General features: G+C 42.3%; 1 protein-coding gene across 1 annotated transcript in view; it reads right to left on the bottom strand.

Annotated features, from left to right (window-relative positions):
- The window catches only part of arfgef2 (ADP-ribosylation factor guanine nucleotide-exchange factor 2 (brefeldin A-inhibited)), a 31,562-nt gene extending 13,332 nt beyond the window's left edge, over positions 1–18,230 (bottom strand). Inside the window, exons 1-19 of the mRNA XM_039799577.1 lie at positions 17,746–18,230; positions 15,622–15,652; positions 15,067–15,190; positions 14,194–14,340; positions 10,483–10,662; positions 9,089–9,401; positions 8,754–8,906; positions 8,502–8,629; positions 7,212–7,345; positions 6,094–6,328; positions 5,838–5,937; positions 5,013–5,152; positions 4,577–4,685; positions 4,306–4,495; positions 4,031–4,142; positions 3,716–3,921; positions 2,275–2,359; positions 454–625; positions 93–262 (exon numbers count right to left, since the gene is read on the bottom strand). Coding sequence (XP_039655511.1) covers positions 93–262; positions 454–625; positions 2,275–2,359; positions 3,716–3,921; positions 4,031–4,142; positions 4,306–4,495; positions 4,577–4,685; positions 5,013–5,152; positions 5,838–5,937; positions 6,094–6,328; positions 7,212–7,345; positions 8,502–8,629; positions 8,754–8,906; positions 9,089–9,401; positions 10,483–10,662; positions 14,194–14,340; positions 15,067–15,190; positions 15,622–15,652; positions 17,746–17,932 — 2,916 coding nt within the window. The 5' untranslated portion in view covers positions 17,933–18,230. The remainder of the gene's footprint in view (positions 1–92; positions 263–453; positions 626–2,274; positions 2,360–3,715; positions 3,922–4,030; positions 4,143–4,305; positions 4,496–4,576; positions 4,686–5,012; positions 5,153–5,837; positions 5,938–6,093; positions 6,329–7,211; positions 7,346–8,501; positions 8,630–8,753; positions 8,907–9,088; positions 9,402–10,482; positions 10,663–14,193; positions 14,341–15,066; positions 15,191–15,621; positions 15,653–17,745) is intronic.
- Positions 18,231–19,933: the final 1,703 nt, after the last annotated feature.

Below are 19,933 nucleotides of genomic sequence, written 5' to 3'. Positions count from 1 at the left end.
TGGTGCAACAGTTTGCCTCTATGGTTATAATATAAATTCCACTGTTCAAAGACCAGGAATGTAAAGGAAATGAACGGAGTAAAAAGTAGCACCTTGAACATGGGCCTGACATGCTCCAGGTGTGTAGCGCTGAAGAAGGGAGCCTGAGCGTGGCTGACAGCCTCCATCAGAGCTTTAGCGGTCTTCGCCATCTGCTCCATCTCCATGTTGTACAGCAGACGCGCGTTGTTTTTGGGGGGGCCCCGGGGGGAAAAAAAAAGGCCTTTTTTTTTTTTTTTTTTACCAGTGAATAGTGTCAGGGAGATCCTGAGCCTAGAGGACACCACTGTGATACATCACTAGTCGGTTGTCTTTTTGTTTTTTTACCAGCCAGTGTGGGACAGAAGCAAACTTCAGAGAAAACTTTTATGTCAGTGAGTAATCCTGACAGAATGAATGGAGACAAGTACTCACTCTGCTTGGTGGACTTTGGGGTGATTGAGTACTCTTTGCTCTCCTTCATGGCAATCTTCTTGCCTGCGATCTCATCGTAAATGGAAGATAGATACTCTTCAGGGAGGTCCTTACTGTCGTTAATACCGCGATTCATCTTGATGTACTGCTCCTTTGTCATCTTGTTCTTCACCTATATGAATGAAGAAGATCGAGAAAGGCAGTTGGAGTGATTCATTAAAAAGGGAGGAAATTGGGAGTGTAGGAATGGGACACAGTGGAAAACATTTCCTGCTGAGCTATTCAAGCATTGCCTATTTTAAAATAAAATCCCCCACAAATAAGCTGCCTAATGTCTTGCCATAATCAGGTGTAAGCTTCTATCATTGTTTGGTCTTTATACACTGGGGGAGATTTACTAAGCCTGCTGCAAATTACTGCCGAGATAAAAACATTTTGTTTCACTGCAATATTAAGCAGGGTAATTACTAAACTGCAGACATGAATGAACCCAGCCACAGTTCAACTGATTTGCTAATTTGATGCACACTGCAGATGTCTGGGCAAGGCAAGGCAGCTTCATTTGTATAGCACATTTCAGCAACAGGGCAATTCAAAGTGCTTTACATAAAAACAATTAAAAACAGATCAAATACGAGAATAAAAGTTACAGTGCAGTATAAGAAATTAAACATTAAAGAGCAGTTAAAAACAGTTAAAAATATAAAAGCAGAACAGGCCGGTCCCACTGGTCTTACTTTTTAATTCTCTTTATATGCTTATATTGATTGTCATATAGTTTCAACAATGCAACTTCAGTATAAGAAATTTAACAATTATTTAAAGAAAGGCAACATCAAAAAGAAAGGTCTTGAGCCTTGATTTAAAAGAACTGAGAGTTGCAGTGGACCTGCAGTTTTCTGGGAGTTTGTTCCAGCTATGTGGAGCATAAAAACTGAACGCTGCTTCTCCCTGTTTAGTTCTGACTCTGGGGACAACAAGTAGACCTGTCCCAGACGACCTGAGAGGTCTGGGTCTGAGAAGCAGTGCAGCAGAAATAAAAATGTAGTGTGTGTGTGTGTGTGTGTGTGTGTGTGTGTGTGTGTGTGTGTGCGTGTGTGTGTGCGTGTGCGTGTGCGTGTGCGTGTGGGGGGGGTTAAGTTTGAACTCTTTTGACTATATTGTATCTGTAAAAATAAAAAAATATATAACAAGCCAATTTAATAAGTCTTACAGGTTGTCATATCACACTGGTCTGGATTAGAGTGCGGATTGGGCCGCATTTTTCTGTCCGAGCCCGGCTGGCCTCCGACAGAGCAGTAACCGAGCCCGGCCGGCGTCCAACAGGCATTAAGATATTTATGTCCGAGCCCGACACAGTTAAAATCTCAAGTTATGAAACTGAAGCTGAAAGCAGAAAGCTACTGAGGGAAACTGGCAGGTACAATTGTGTGGAGGAAAAAATAAAAAATAAAAGACTGTTGCTGCTGCTCTTTTGTTTTGCGTTGTGCTGTGGTGATGTATGTATGCATGTATATTTTTGTAATGTATATTTACTGCAAAAAAAGTCCTTACTGCCGTCAATAAAGTGTTTTCATTGTCTCATTGTGTGCGTCTCTCCCTCGCTCTCTCTCTCTCTCACTTCCCCTCCATGGCTATCGTCTCTGTGTGTGTCTCACAGTGCGCTATATTTTACACATGCTTTTCCCAGACTTTAAATTTCAGATGCAAGAAAGACGCAAGAAAGACAAGATCCAGTTGCATTCTGGATGATAAAGTGGCCCACGTATAGAGATCATGGTTAAGATAGTGACAGGACATAAAACAGTCCACCGTTCTAACCTGAGGACTGTGCAGGTCTGTGGTGAGCATAATGATGGAGTATGCCAGCACGTAGGCAGTATCTGCACTGGCAAACAGAGTCTGGCTGCAAAAGAGAACACATATCAGTGCAACGGTTAGTCATTTGTTTTCTTTTTAATTATACATAAACTTATGCGACTAAAAATAAAAAGAGCTATCTCTGGTCTTTTGAGGCTGATTTATGGTTGTGCGGAGGCTCCACGCAAAGCTCTGGCCGTAGTAAATGGCCTGAAGTTTATACTTGTGCGTTGGTGTGTGCGTCAATCTCTAAGCAAATGGCAGGGCCGGCATGTGTTTTTGCGTGGGGAGTGTGTAGTCGAGCGAGTCAGAGAGTGACGGTGATTAGCTTCGGAGCGAGGACGCTTAGAGACAGTAATTACGTTTACAAGCTGTTAATTTTCGGGTTATGGTCGGGTTAAGGTCACTATTCGGGTTTCTGAAACATCTGAATAACCCGTTTACGTGCGTGAGCAGAGAGAGTTACTCCTACATGGCATTTGTAATCAATTGGCAATATCCCGACGTAAACGGCGACTACGGTTAGCGTCTGGACGTAGCTTACGGACAACCTTAAGACGCGATAACTTTTCGGTCACCTTCTTATAAATCTCACTATCTCGGTACTTTCTGCCGTAACAAAAGACATTATATTCATGGTTTTCACCACACTAATAAAGAAATTGGTTTCCTCCTCGCCCCAAAAGTGTGGTGCTGTGCCCGCGTCGTCCCATGTTTACCTCTACTTCTTGTTTACTTCCGGTATACTGCGCGCCAGGTTTTCTGCATTGACATATATATAACTATATTATTATAGTATATAATTATTATTATAACTATGTTTTCTGGCGCATACAAGAAGTTCCTCTACTCAAAAGACCAAGATTCCTTGCGAATAGAACATGCGCAGACCACAAATCAATGTTCCTTTTGATGGGGATATGCCGATACGCGGTTACATGACCAAAATTTTGGGTTAGAAAAGGGTAACCCAGGTAGCATATTCGGGTTTTTGCCGGTGTTTACATGGCGCGGCGCGACCGGGTTATTGCTATTATTCCGGTTTTGAACGGGTTATTGGCTGCATGTAAACGTAGTCAGTGATAGAAACAAAGCGTCTCCCCTACGCTTTCTGACCACGGTGGGAAATCTGAAGCAAGAAAAGTTAACCCTCTCCTTGATTTCATGTCGTTTATGGAGAAGGAGAACCCAAACGTGATTAGGGGGAAATGCAACGCTACCAAGCCACAGCCGAGCATCTCGGTGACGTGTAGTTCAATTTTTTTTTTTAAGGAGGTGCATGTCAGGCTACGGCGTAGGGTCGGTATCTCCACGTACCTACATATGTACCCACGCCGTCGATTTAATGCAGAACCGTAAATCAGCCTTTATATTTCAAAAGGAAATCTAAAGTGGGTCTTACCCCTGGTTGCACTCCAAGTATCGAGCAGCAAACTTCTCCATCAGCCTGTCAATCTTCTGGGCCTCACCAGGCAGCCTGAAGCCTTCCAGGAACGCTCGGAGTGCCGAGACAAAGTCCCGCCCGCAAAAGTCCAACTGGTCCACATAACAGTACATCACTTCTTTGTTGAACTTGATGTTCTCGCCCACGAACTCTCCCACCTGGGTCTGTGAGTGCAGAGGTAAAGCAGTTGGAGGATTGCTAACGTGAATAAACAGTTTTGTTCATTGAGAACACACAGAGCGCTGTATATTTTAAGTTTGTGCATTCCCTCACAGTGTCCAGTCGGTCCTCCTGGTGTAGGAACTGGGCGATGTCCTCGGCTGTGGAACCCAGCATGCCCTGGTCCTGCAGGTACTGGATACCTCGCTTCGGCTTCTTGTTGAAACTGGGGAGAGAAAAGAGGAAGACATCGATGCTCATCTTTCCTAAACAACAACCAAAAGCATTAAGTATCAAGGTGACAACATCCCACTATGTAGTCCTGTTCCATTGATGAAGGCTAATCCTAAGTGACCCTAACCAGGTTGAGAAAAAAAAAAAGGGCTCACAGTTCGATGCCGTGCTCGATGATGTCCTTCTGCTGTTTGATAACCTCGTACTGCTCCGGGTGGTCTGCCTGGGAAACCGCGGCGATGGAGGAGACGGTGGAGTCTAGCGAACTGATGCTGTCTCGACGTCCTGCCAGTGGATCTGGGAGCTTCAGCTCTCCTCCCTCACTATCGGATGGATGCTCCTGCCCTGCAAATAAGAATTACATGTTTAGACTTCCCCCGCTCTCCTGTGCGTTCTTCACATATTTACTGTACACTGCACACTTACCAAGGTTAGCTTGAAGGTTTGGATTGACATACATGTCTTTGCTCCACTCCACCATACATTTGAGGATGGACACCAGGCACTCCAAACCCTTTTTACGTAGGCTCAGCTCCTGTGGATTAATATAGAACCACCCTGTTCGTTTACACAGTCACACACATTCACATACGTCATGTTACACACAAAACGTGACATATGAAACTATGACCAAAAGAGTCCTGCCTCACCCCTGGTGACATTACAACTAGGTGCTTATAGTTTTAGAGATACAGTATGTTTAGTGCCAATTTAATAACTAGGATTTCAATTATAAATATGAAAGATTGAGAAGTCATTTTCTGTCCTTGACCAGAAAGATAACCTATTTTTCTTTTTTAAACTTGCGCTCCTATGTTGATCCTTACAATACGCAACACTGAATCCCTGAGTCTACGTGTACCTGCAGAGGAGTCATCCCAAGCTCCTGACCACTCCTGCCCTGAGCGATCTTAGACAGGTCGTTCACAAGGCGCTCAAAGATGTTGGCTGCATTCAAGTCACAGTCATAGTTCACGTAGATGTCAACCACACACTGGGCGTCTGGGGGAGGGAAGAAAGGTATAACAAAAACTTTCAAAACATTGTATTCAGTAAAATGTATTTCTTAAGACAATACACTGTACAAGTGAGGTAGTAAATACAATAATGACTTGACTTGCAGCACTTCTCATATCCATGCTAATGGTTTTCCTGCATAGACAGTTGAAGAGATTATTCTCACGTCAGATTAGTGTATAGGAAAAATCTTAAACTGTTCAAAAATAATCCTCATACAACCACAGTTGTCTCCCTCCTCATATTTACAACTTTCATTCATGCAAACTGCGTGGATGAATAAATGAGCCAATGCCTTGGTATTCTGTGTCAGACATTACAAAACAATGCGTTTAGATTGGCAAGGAGAGAAGAGGCGATCTTCCTGCGTACTCAGAAAACTAAAATTGATCGGTGATGCAGCCTGTAAGCCAACAGAAAACACTCTTCTTCCATCACGTCTGTTGCCAAATATGGGGCAAGCATTTGGCTCTTTCTAGAAATGTCCTGTCATGTCTAAAATAAAGCTGTAAGTGACATTAACATAAGTCTCCTATGTCTAAACGATAAAAAGCCATCACTTTAACAGCTTGATGTACTGTACTCCATGTCTGTAAGGGGTTTAGTTTGACTGTGTATGTCAAATTCTTCAGTTATAAGTTGAGAAAAGCTTGGGTCAGTGGATTTGTACCTGCACAGATGCGTGTTAGTGTCTGGATAACCATCCACTTGTGCTCAAAGGAGCTGGTCGATGTCTCCAGGATGGTCAGAAAGATCTCCCGGAAAAACACCTGAGACGAGGTGGACGACAGGAGATAGAAGTCAGGAGATTAAGTGACTCTTTAGTCAAACAAGCAGCAACAGGTACATTTTCCTCTTCAGTCGTAGCTATGCCAGACAAATAATAAAAGATGAGACAGTCCGTTACGGTTACTCTGCGTCTGTACCTCAATCTGCATCTTCAGGTGGACCTTGAAGTGGGAGAGCAAGGTGAGGAAGATAGCCAGAGAGAGTTCAAAGACCTCAGGCACAGAGGAGACGCCATTTTTGGACAGCGCCACGCACAGATACTGTTTGATGGCGTTGACAAACATCTCGTGTGTGCGGAACACCGGCCCGGCGCCCTGCAGCACAGACAGCAGCAGCTGCAGGGAGACAATCTTGGACCGCAACTCATGGGACCTGCAGAGGACAGGGATTGTATGGGCATCAGTTACACTTCATGCCTTACGTGTACATATAAAAAAAGGAAACCGACAAAGACACTAAAGCAGCATATACAGCAACATGCTCAGTAGACACAGATGTGCCTTCCATCAATGAATAGTGTTCCAGTTTACTCAAAGTTGAGGGAAATACAAGATATAATGGTGTTTCATCATGGTATTTATTTAATGTAGGCCAGTCTGACTTCTTTGTGAGCTTCTTCCGGGCTCAGTTTACTCTGACCTATTCACGCAGACTGGCTCAGGGTCTAGTGTTACAGTAACTAGAGATGACAGGGCCACACAAGGATGGAAAAGGGCAAGTTAACCTGTGGCTACTGAGATGAAGCGCTGTGCGTAAGCGAAAGGCATTCATATTCATTTTGGCAAACTGTTGCCATATGTCGGACCAAAAGTGGGTCAAGGAAGGTTTTCAGAGTACGAGCGTTGATGATTTAAGACACTTGTTGCGTGCTACCACAGAAGTCATCATCATATGAAAAGATTCTAGTTCAGGATGTTACGAGAATCGTCTAACAAATATATATCTTAATGGTTTGATGTAAAACAGAAATGTGGCCAACTGAGATGAGGTAAGACTTAAGAGGATTTGGCTATGCTAAGTTATCGTGCATTGGAGCGGCCTCTAGCTCACCCAGTAAGAGTGTTCGCCCCATGTTGGCTGAGTCCTGCTGCAGTGCGGGTTCAAATCTAACCTGCTGCCCTTTGCTGCGTGTCATCCCCCATCTCTCTCCCCCTTTCCCGTCTATCCACTGTCACTCTATAATAAAGCCCCAACAAAAATAATCTTTACAAAAAGTTATCGTGCATTTAGAAGTCATATGAAACACAACACTCACTTTGGGTCTGGAGGTCCTTCAGCCAGAGGCTTCATGGAGAGTTTGCACAGAGAGCGGAACACTAGAAAGGCGTCTTTCTGCAGGATGTGGGAGAATCGAGCGGCGCCGTGGGGTCCCTGCAGGGCCTCAGCATCCTGAGACAGAGGAAGAAAGTCAATCTCAACTTTTTTTATGCAAGCAACACGTCCACATTAGGGATTTTTAAATGAATCATTGCATCGATGCAGTGACAGTCCATAATCGATCATTGCCTACTGATGTTACTTGTTGATTTTCCGGTCACGTTTTTTTTTTTTTTGCCTTTTGTATGTCTGCTATGTTGGGACTCTGCTACATTCTGGAAGTGTCTTTTTTAAGAGCAGATACAATAGAAAAGGGGAGTTCCTATCTGACTGCTTGAATTTGTTGATTAAAACCATGTGCAGCAATATATAATAAAATTGAGGAGGTGACGCATCGTGACATCGAATCGATTTAAATTGTGAGACCGGTGAAGATTCACACCCCTAGTCTTCGTCAAAAAAAGGAAAGCAACAGCTCCGATTTGTCAAGCCCTAAACTGTTTCTGTGCTGGGACACTTCCATATGGATTATGGTTTGTGGCTGGACTCCAAATGTGTCCAGAGGCAATCATCTTATCAACAGGGTAACTTTTACTCATCACGTTCTGGTAGCAGCGAGTGCATTTTGCCGCTTACCAGTTTTCCGTTATGATTACTGAACTCTGCTCTCTTCAACTTGCTTTGGCTGTGCACAAGTGGGACTGATGAGAGGAACTAAACAGTGCAGATGTTTTATAAAACTGATATTTCTAACATTTCTACACACAGGAACTAAGCTTTCTGGCCATGTCTGGTCATAGGCAGGGCTGCCTGTATACTTGCACATACTCTACGTGTGCACACGCTTAAAAAGGTTTACAACAAACAAAATAAAACACTCACAAACTTGAATCAAATTCCCTTTACTCTGAAGCTTTAGTGAAGATCATAACAGCAGTTAAGGATAAACAATATAACCGGTATGATCTGTCATCACTTTGATATGGCCAATTATTTTTGCTCCTGTTCAGCAGCTTTATCCACTTTTAGCTGAGGTGAAGGTACGAAACATCACGTCAGGCCGCTAAGGTAGAAATGCAATGCACTCGTTTAAGCATCAAATTTAAGATTTATTTCATACCTAACCACAATAGAATAATGGATCCACAAGCAACTTGTTTTTTTTCCCCCACTGTGTATCCTCTCAGCAAACTACTGGTTAACAACTGATGGTATTAACACCTCTCACCAGCATATCTGTGGAGGAAACAGAAGAGCGGTCCTCAATGATGCCGTTCATATGCTGACCCTCTGTTCTGACTCCGGGGGGAGCCACTTCTGTCTGCTCATCGACAGGGTGGGCTGGGTGCTCATCTCCTGGAGGAGAGGCCGGAACGAATATTTTAACGTCATGACCATTAAAGAAAAACACTTTCGCCAACAAGCGTTGAGAGGATAACAAAGAGAAAAATAGAATAGACGAGTAAGTTGGGACCTGTACCGCTGTGTATCTGTGTTGGCTGTTGCTCTCCCTCCTCTCCTTCCGGCGCTGCTGACTCTGCTGGATTTGGACTGCTCTCCGGTTTGTCCCCTTCCTCAGCTGGCTCAGCTGCTGTAGGAGGTGTCTCTCCAGCTTGATCTGCAAAAACTGAATCTGATGTAAACAAATGAATCATGAAGATTAGAGAAGCTATTATATGAAAGCAGCACAATCCACCGTTACACCCTCAGAGTTTCCTGAAAGAGTTGGAGGAAAAACCAAGGGGGACATTCTTTAAACTTCAAAATGGAACTTCAATTTAAAACTGAAAGCTGGGAACCCAAGTTGACACGTACTTCCGGATGGTGCGATCTGTTCTGCTCCTCCATTAATCGGAGCGTTGCCGCCCTCAGGTTCTCCATTGATTGATGGTGTGTCTGACGCTTGGTCCTGGTCCAGGTCGGGGGCTGGCGGTGGGGGCGTGGAGCTGGTGGGGTTGGTGGCAGCGAGGTCTGGAGAACTGGCTGCCGGGGATAGGGAGTGCTGGAGCTCCGGAGTAGGTGTCCGGTCAGACCGGGGGGAGCTGGACCTCCGATTACCAGGGACTGGGGACGGGTTCTGCTGGGGCAGACGAAGCCGGTCCTTCTCCTGCTCCTGAGCCTCCAGAGCCTGTGGAGGCAGCGGAAGGAGTAGAGCAGCCATGTAGAGGAATTGTTTTACACAAGGGAATTTGGAAGAATTGGATTAAAATAAATTGTCAATTCATTATTAAACATATTATTGCTGAACGTGAATAGCTGATTCACATCAAACACCAGTGGTGAGCCTGTGATTCAACGATATTCCAATGTGAACAACCAAAACCTCCACTAATGTTTAGCAGGGCCAAGCTCCGACTGCAGCCATAGCCACAGGCTGTGACCACTGACCACAGCAGAGTGGCAGCTATGGTTGTAGGACTGGATGCAGGATTGGCGCTGAAACAAAACTTAGCTAGATTCATAGCAATTGGGTCGTATCAGGTAAGAGTTTGGCGCCACTTAAGCAGTCATGTCAACCTAATGGTTAATGCATTTTATGTTTAGACTTCAGTCAATTAGTTGAAGTTGGTCTGTTTGCCACTATGTCGTGCTGATGGTCACAAAAGCTCCTCGGCCACAGGTCTCAGTAGCTAATGTTACGATAATTAGCGTAAGCTATTTATTGAAAAGCGGCTGCTGCGACTGAGACAAGCTGTAGCTGTGATTAGGTGGACATGGCTATATAGCTGTGCTGCGATTATGGCCATGGTTGTAGTTATGGCTGGGGCTGTTATGATTAGAAAGGCTTTGACACATATGTTTGAGGACGTGCAGTGAATTGACATGGTCACATTTGTTGAGCAATGTGGAGAACTACTGTGGTGTGTACTGGTTACACAGATAGAAGGTTACACAGATAGAAGCATCAAACCCTAGCCAGCCAGTTATAAATCAAGTCTAAGCCTTGCCTTCCTCCTCATGTTGTTGCCTTTGTGCAGCCAAGAAGGCTCTTTATTTTCTTTTTTATTCATTAAGCATATTGCTTAACAGAAAATTAAATGTCTTTCTTTTATCACTTTAATCAAACATTCTAACGTACTGAAGTCCCTTTTGGCCATTCAATGTAATGTAAAAGGAAAGTGCAGAGAAGAAAGAAATAATTTCCCCATGTTTGGCCAAAAAGTGACATCAGTTGTATGGCTAGAGGTACAAAGTTTTAATGCACTAACGGCCTGGTTTTCCATGCGTGTGAAGATAACGTTGAGCATCTGTGTGAGGGTGGCCTTAGCGGTGGTCTGGTTGATGAGGTTGCGGCTGGCCAGGTAGATATTGTAGCAGGTTCTGACGGTAAGGAGCACCGTGCCCTCGTGGATCTCTATGTGCGGGGAGGTCACCGCCGTCAGCAGGGCCTGGACGGAGAGAAAAGGAAGTCAAGTCAACAGTTATCAGACAGGATGTCTTGTTTAGGAGACGCTGCTGCTGCTGCACCTGCTGAATCACCACTCCACTTCCCCACTGATGTGGTAGATTATATAAAGTATAGTTTTCTCATTCTCTGCTACATGTTTGGTACAGAGTTTAACTTTCAGATTTTAGAAAAATTATTAGAATAATAAAAAAATTATATATATTTATTATTCTAATAATTTATTTATATATTTATATATATATATATATATATATAACATTTTGTGTTTAAGTTTGTATTAGTCAGCCTAAATTAACTGCACTGACATTCAGGTGTCATTCAGTGGTGAATGTAAAACAGATGCTAACAATCTGCTATAAATCTTAGATCAACAGCAATAAAACTGTGCGAGTCCTAAAGCAGGAGAGACTTTGCCCTTTCCAAACAACCATGTGTATTTCAAGGAGAGGTAACTTCAGGAGGCCGCGGTTATGAATCACATCTACTGTGCAAACACAAAGGCAGGTTGTCATGCCAAAGAAGTGACCAGTAAATGTAAATAAATGTGATAAAAAAAGTCTGAGAAAGATGGTGAAAGTGTGCACTGATTAGGATGTATTACCAAGCTACATTATAAACTAAATATTAAATATTAAGTCGATCCTCTCTCACAAATTAAAAAAATGACAGTACTGGATATTGGACATTTTAAAGTGCTCATATTACGCTGATTTTCAGGTTCATAATTGTTTTTAGAGCTTATATAGTAATAGGTTTACATGGTTTAATTTTCAGAAAACACCATATTTTTGTTGTACTGCACATTGCTGCAGCTCCTCTTTTCACCCTGTGTGTTGAGCTCTCTGTTTTAGCTACAGAGTGAGGCATCGCACTTCTGTTCCATCTTTGTTGGGAGTCGCACATGCGCACTACCTAGGTAAGTACTGCTAGCCAATCAGAAGCAGAGTATGAGGGCGTGCCATGCTAGCAGCTAGGTGAGCATTATAACGTGTGTTACAAAGTGACGCACGTCTGTCTCTGAAGTAAAGGCTGGACTACAATAGAGCTGTTTGGAGCAGTTTGTGAACAGTGTTTTCTGTTGGAGATGGTAAGTCCCTTTGGGGTGGACTTTGGGCTTTTTGCACAAAAAAGCTAAACAACAATAAAGCAAAGGGAAAAAGTGGGGGGAGGAGGTGGTTGCTCAGGTGAGCAGGCAGGGAGGGACTGATTGTTACACCTGTAGCGAGTTGTCTAATCATGCTCTCCCTTTTAAAAACAGTAGCGAGCCGGGGGGGAGGGGAGAGAAAACTGCCGACACTGAGAAGTGAAGACACAGAGAAAAGAACTGTGATGGTGAGAGAGACTGAACAGGGGGAGTCTGGACATTCGCGACTGAGAGCCTTGGGCCAGGTGGGAGCGAATTAACTCTGCGAGATCTGTCTGACACAATACGCCTCTGCCAATGTGAAGTCGGCAAAATAAAGAGCTGTGTAAAACATTCCTTCCTGAGTGCGTGGTGTCCTGTGTAAACAGAGGTCCGCAGCAGCAGCGCTGCTACAGAAACGTTTTCAGAAAGGAAAGCAAGAATTTATTTAACCCATGCCACCTTTCTGCTCTTTACATTCATTACAATCTCGAAGATCTCGGTTTCGTTGTCTGTGATGGCACCTATGGCGATAAGCGGTAATTGCAGGTGTGTTTTTGGATCTCATTTTCACTTGTTTTTGAAGTTTCATCGTGTGTAGTCGTCGCTCTTCTAATTCTTTAACAATAAGGATCATGTTTGTTTCTCTTCCATTCATGTCTACAGTGTGCATGGAATTTATCACTTAATTATCTTTATAGTTAGATTAGATAGATTTTAGAGTCCAATTTCTTCAGTGTATTTATTTTCTATGTCAATATATACGAGGGAGCAAGGCATATAATATGTATGTAGAGAAGGAAACTCGTCCTCTATAAAAATAAAAAACGTGTGGCAGATAATAGCGGACCGACTGAATGATAGTCTAAAAATATACATTTATGAATTACTGCTCTTAATTGAAAGCATTCAATGAGTCACTGTCATTTGCAAAAACAAACCGTTGTACACTTTGCATTAAAAGTGAGCAGTGGAAGTTAATATGACTTAGAACGTTTATATTTTAGCCCATGAGGGAGAGGGAGGAACAGAGTGAAAGATATTTACGCATCATATTCTAGCGTTCTAGAAAATTGATCTTCATGCTAAATTTCCTGAGTAACATTATCTTCTGCTTACTTTTAAGGCAAATAGTACAACTGTTAATTTGTGCAAATGATTAGTAGCCTAATCCTTGAATGGTAGGATTATGACTGTTTCAATCAGAGCAGTGGTCAATTAATGTATATATTTAGGTTATTTACGCATTCAGTCGGTCCGCAATCGTCTGCTACGCTTTCTCGCCGTTTCATTACAGCGGCTGGGTTTCTTTTCTTTTTATACAAATAATGTGTTTCACGTCATTATACTTCGACAAGAAGTTGCTGCTCACTCTGTTTAAAGTATGTACAATGTGTATTCTCCATTTTGGCATCAGCCTGGCTCGACCTAGTCGCTCCTCCTCAGCCTGGCTTGGCCTTCGTGAAACACACCAAGCCAGAACGCACAGATTAGACTAGGTCAAGCCTTGCTTTATCAGTTATCCTGGATGTATATGTTCTGCTTTTGTGAAACAGGCGCCAGGGAAAAAAAAATAAAAAAAATAGTACACAGCTTCACACACAAGTAAGTTGAAGAGCGAGTCTGTTGCGTTAGCTCCGCCTACGCTCTCTGGCTGACCAACCACTGCTGGTTGAGGAAAGCGCGCCACTGACTGTGCGTCGCTTGGGATTTTCCCAGGAATGTCACCACAGACACCCAGTTAGTAATACTGCAAATGCCTTCATCACTGGGCTACCGGCTCAACCACCATTTTGTTTCCTCATTCCTACCTGCAAACATGGCCAACTGTGTTTGTTGGAACACACAACCAAGCCCAAGGTACCATTACTGGGAACCAATCCCAGAATCTTTATGGTGGAGGGACAGAGCTGCACCCAGGCTTTTTGTTTGTCAATAAATAGTGACTAAACAGACATTCATTTAAATGAAAATCTTCAAGATTATTACTTTAAGGTGCAACAAATTAAGGATGTCAGTCTTAACATTTTGAGGGAAAATTCAGTAACAAGAAATTCATCAGTTGAATTTTTTTTTGTGTGATCATAGGTATTAAGTATTACATCATGGGTTTAACAACTTGATTAAGACGCACAAAAAGGCAGAGCAAGGCATACATATATGTAGTTTTGTTTAAATATCCAATATTATATAACGTTTCTTAACTCCTTTCCTAACAACAGATATAACATGCAGAAACAGGTTTTCCCCACTTTTGTGAACCGTGTCAGAAAGCTAACTAAGGCGTCTCAGCCCTGACTGTTTGGCCTGATTGGGTCTCAAACAAACAACTACACTGACAGCTGGAGGATCTAAAGGCTGCCAGATGTACAAACGGGCTCTGGGTACCTTAATGATCTGTAGCTGGACTCCCTCGTCGGTCTGCGGGCCCTGGAAGCAGTTGCAGACGGTTTCCATCAGCCGGTCGATGAGCCTCTTGCCAGGGGTTCTGCTGTCCGGGGCGTTGCCTGTGATGTGGCCGTACGCGATCAGCTTCTATTGTGGAGAAACCGTGCACAGTGGGGCAGCAAAGGCAGGGTGAGTGTCTACGTCTCGGAGTAGTTTGGGGTCCTTTTGTGTCATTTTGTGGAGTGTGATGCACACAATTCACTGCACGCTTGTGACTGTTTGTATGGAGGTGTATGTGTGTGAGTTTAGGGGTATATTTCAGTGGTGTGTTTGTTTTGCTCAACTGGGAGTTGTGAGAAACTGAGAAATGAAGGGTTCATTTTTGTGTGTTTAAAAGGGTCATTAAGGGTTCATTTGATCAAAGGAGAGCATGTTTTTAATGGGGCACTACTAGGGGGATTTAGTATTGCACTTCTAGAAAGTTGGGGGGCTACAAAAGACACATTTTAAAAAGGAATCTTAAAACATCAAAAGGTGCAGAGCCGGAGCTATCCTGACTTTCAGTGTCAAGTATTAGGTCATGTCCCAAAACACTGGATCCTACATTTCCCATAATGCAGCAGCTATAATAAAAAATATAATAACTATATTTATACAGCACCTTCCTCAACAAACTAACAAGGTGCTTTGCATGAGTAAGTCACGACAACAAATACAAATTGGAACAATGAGACAAGTACAATCAACCAATTACAGGAACCAAAATGAAATAAAACACATCAGGTAAATAAGATGTTAAAAAGGATTATATAATAAAATAATACTGTTTGGGATTGTGTGTGTATGCGTGTGCGTGTGTGTGTGTGTATTGACCTGCAGACAGTCCAAAGAGGTGCTAACTATCCGGGGGGACTTTGACTGACAGGCCAACTCGAAGGGCAGCACATATTTGTCGGCCTCGATGTAGTTGGCTCTGGGTGGGACCACTGAACCATCCCTGCAGGGATGAGGAGAGCAAACAGTGTGTGTACTACAAACACAGTCCCATTGTAACCTCATGGTAAGTCCAGCAGATGATGTTAATAGATGAAGTGTAAACATTTGACTGCACATTTATATTTTACAGAGCATTTAAGCTTCACATTTAAACCTCAGAAAATCATAATGGCATATTGTTAAAATAACAGCAGATATATTACCTGAAGGCTGTTTGAAGTGCTGCTGATATAATCCAAAATAGCAATAATAAAAGCAGCAAATCAACTTAGTCACAAATCACAGTGAGCAGCTGGAGTTTACTGCAGACTGCTTCAGGGCAAACCTTACCTTGACTTCTTGCCTCGTGTCATAAGAAAATGAAAAAGAAACTAACTGCAGTGCATTCATTCATTCATTCAGGGAAAAAGCTATGTGCATGACAATACTTACTTTTGTTTTTCAAGCTCTGCCTTGATTTCATCTATGGAGGGAGACACAGGAGATTAAAGGTTACTGAAGGCTGAACTTTAACCCTTTCAGCTCACGTCAGTGTGTCATGATCTGATTCTAGACCTGGGGGTTACTGGGCCAATCACAAACCTGACTGCAGTAGGATGTGTTTTGTTTCCTTGTATTTTAATAACTGGTGGACAAGTGATGTTACTGGTCAAAGTATACTATTTATATATTAGAGCAGGATTGAATTTAAGGCGTACCCTATGTTTAATTACTAATCACCAGACCCAAATGGAATCTGCAGATTTTTTTTTTTTTTTTTTTTACAGTTTTCAGCTGTGATCAAGAGTTTTATTTTATTTTTCTAAATTTGTTCAAAATGTGCGGAAAATTCTGCGTCCACAGATTCCGTGTGACCCTGCTAATCACTGATCAACAGCCTCCTTCAGATCTTTGATCTTTCTCATTTCCCTTGCATCACCATTCCTATCTGTTCTGCTATCTTTGCTTTTCTCCCGAAATCAATTTCCATTTCTTCATACTTTTTTTTTTTATGCCCTAATGATCTATCCAAGGCAAGCTACACACTACCCAGTGTTGCAGCCTTGAACAGTGAGTAATGGTGTGCATTCAGCCAGATGTGACCAACCGAATCGATTAGATTCACAACAATGTGGCAGCGAATACTACTGAACTCAACCCTCACAAACCCACAGGGCTACACAGAGGAAATCAGCTTGAGCAACATTTACCACAAATGTCACAATCAACGTTAGACTTCAAGTAACTACGAGGAATGTATGACAATTTCATTTCATGTTATAAAAAATGTGAACTGAGTTCCTATAAATTAGCGCTGCATCTAATAGAAAGGTACTAATAATGCTCTTTTTTATTTAGTCACCTCACCTGGCACAGCTCAGGTGTTTTACTTAAAAACAGCCATTAACTATTAACTCTCTTTCCACAGCAGGCCTATTTTAATCATGGAGGGTAAAGACGCAAAGGCCTGCAATCCACAGCATAACAACTTCGATATTTGAACAGAAGAGCATTGGGAAAGATGAGATGTTCATGAAGCTTGCGTGGAGTTTACCTAAACACCTGACAGTGGTCAGTATGACCATGCAACACACACAAAACAGCCTACGGTGGTAGTGTGAGAAGTCGAAAAGGAGTGTTGTGCTGTAATAGCATCATGAATAATGAGAGAGTGTCACTGGCAGACAGGGACAGAGAGCAGACAAAGCAGGTCAAACACACCGACCTGTTTGCCCAACTCGCAGTAACATTTAGCCTATTTCTTTGCAGGCAATCCTCCACGTTACTGTAAACTATACCTAAATGAAGCACAACTTGTTGTTTGCCAATTTCTCAATCACCTGCATTGAGACCAATCGGATCAGTACCAGCTCACTGTATGAGAATCACACGTTTCTGAATCCTCTACACCAACCAACCAAGATAGTTTTCAGTTGTCGCAACACAAATGACATATTGGAAGGTGGGTGAACACAAATGGGCCGGGCAGCTTTAGCTGAAATATAAACAGCAATATCACAATTTAGTGAGGAGCCCGGTGTGTGCGCGTGTGTGTGTGTGCGCGCGCGCAAGACTGTCCGCGATTGTGTTGAATGGAAAAGCACGGGCGTCGGAGTATATCCTGGAGTTAGGTAGCCTGTGTGTCTGGGTGCAGAGCAGGACTGGGCTGTCTGGCTGGGTGACAGTGCTACGTACAACACAGGGATTGGTCTGTTTAGCTAGCTAACCTAGCCCTAACTAGCTAAAGACAGCTACCTTTTTAGCTTGTTTACGTTTGTGGTGATGCCGGTGGTGTGAATGCTGGAGGTTAGCACTGTATACATTAACGAGAAGATGTGAAAGTGATGCCTACACACACACACACACACACACACACACACACATTAGCTAACGCTACCGAGAAAACGTCAACGGCCAGCTGAACAGACGATGAAGGCCATTCAGATGCTAACGCTAGCTAACTGGTTAGCTCTCCCCTGTCTCTCAAACAAGCCAGATACGACCCTTAATGTGTCATAAAACAAAACAAAAAACACGGAGTTCGGCAAAACCAGTACACAAAACAAACCCACGTACCAAGCGCCACTTGACAGGCTTTGCGCAGCTGGCTGTTCTGGCTCCTCTTCACCTCCTTATCCGAGAGGATTTTCTCCAGCGCCCGAGACAGAAACATGCTCTTGGTTTTACTGTTTTCTGCCTTCGAATGCTGCTGCTGCTGAAGCTGAAGCTGCTGTTGTGGCCGGTGTTGTTGTTGTTGCTGCATCTCTCGGTCTCGTTACCGCTTCTCTCTCAGGCCGTCATTTCGGCCTGGCCCTGCGAGTAAGCAGGTGACGGAAAGCTAACGAAAGCCAGGCTTGTGTCACTCCAGTCAAGTCGCTACCTCAGCTCAGCGCCGCCATGCTGCTTACACGTCATGTCACGTGATACTCAGCTGTCTGGGCTTTGACAACAGCAGCAGCACCCTGAGGAGCAGGTGGCATCCCAGATGGGGTCAAATACTAGTCTCATAGTTAACTCAAAGGTGTCTATACATCAGCTAAAGCCGACGTTGTAAAACGTGTCGGGCGATAGTTACGCGAACGCGAGTTGAGCAACAGTTCGCAGTTTCACCGCTGTAGCAAATCAAGCGCTCCCAATGAAAAGAAAGAATGTTCCTGAAATGTCCTGCAGATGGCACTAAAACACCACATAGTTTAGCGCCCTTTATAGATAGATAGATAGATAGATAGATAGATAGATAGATAGATAGATAGATAGATAGATAGATAGATAGATAGATAGATATATAGTTAGATAGATAGAAAAAAATAAAATAATTTAAAATACCTCAATAGACAATAAAACATGTAGCATACTCTATAAATATAAGATATATATCTATAGAATATACAATATGAATATACTAGAATACACTATGAATATACTAAACTATTCATACTAAAATATAAACATAGGATAACTATACTATATACACATTAGACAAGTAATGAAGTAGAATGGAAGTAAAAAATGTGCAATTTTCCCATGTACAAGGTTATTAAAGGAGCATGGTTGAGACAGAAACTATAGAGATGAGAGTTTGGAAAGTTATCTTTTAAACAGAGGTAGGTGTTGTAAAGATGTTCTGTATCGTGCCTTGTGCTAACGAAGAACAGGTTCAACTGTTTCTATGCAATGACAGACAACAAACAATGAAGATTGCTACATATTAGTTTATTTTATCCAGCTCCTCCAATCAGCAATTACAGGTGTACATCTATTTATTCATACACATCCAGTTGAATCTTAAAACATTTTCATTAAGTGTGATACAAATGTACATCATATATAGCATTGATATGAAAATACTGACAATCTTCATTACAAATCTATACCGTAGGATTTATCTGGCAAGCAAAAATCATTGCTCGATCGCTTTAAAAAAAAAAAATATCTGACTCAAAGCAAAACAAGTAGCCTGTTTTGAGGTTGTGCTAATACAACTGTTTTTCTTCCACAAAATATTATTGATAATTCACAGTATGGACAAAATAATAGTGTCACATCTTGCACAGATTCTCCTGTTGCTTTAGCCAGAACAGTAAAAATCACCTAGTGAAATCATCTCCTATTGGGCAATAACATGAGATTTATGACCAAAACAACAATCACAAAAAAACAAAAGAAATTCACTTATAAAAAATAAAGTCATACAATTTGTACAAAGAAAGAAAAAATGCAGATGCATGATTAGAGAATAAATAACTGTGGTTACAATCCCAGTGTCCTGTGGTAAAGTTAGAAATTAAGAAAATAAATTAACATTGATTTCTAAAAGTTCAGAGTACCATTCATTACTGTTGAATGAAAGAAGACCGAATCCCATCAGCAGACAGTACCTTACACATATAGCTTGAAACACAATAGTGGATGCTCATACACAACAGTGAATATCCAGTCAGAGATATTCACTGTCTCAGATCAGATATTCAAGCAATAAACAGAACTATAAATGAACATTAGTCTAATAGTGATCTGTATGAATGTAGTGTTCTGTTCCATTACAAGTGCACATAGGTTCAGATGACGCCAATAATCATTATCGAGAGGGTCTGGGTCTGTATCTGTGTGTGTGTGTGTGTCCACCATATTTTAGTGTTTAATGTTTGAGTGAGAAAAAAAAAATCACTTTAAACAAGAGAGCAAATGCTTAAAACCAATAAGAGAAATAATAGACATCTGCTCTCACTTCAGGGAGGCAGTTAGCAGCAGCATCTAAGGTTAA

This window comes from Perca fluviatilis, chromosome 5 (genome assembly GCF_010015445.1).
Source record: "Perca fluviatilis chromosome 5, GENO_Pfluv_1.0, whole genome shotgun sequence".
Taxonomy (NCBI): Eukaryota; Metazoa; Chordata; class Actinopteri; order Perciformes; family Percidae; genus Perca; species Perca fluviatilis.
Note: the sequence above shows the minus strand (reverse complement) of the source record. Positions and strands in the feature narration are given on the sequence as shown.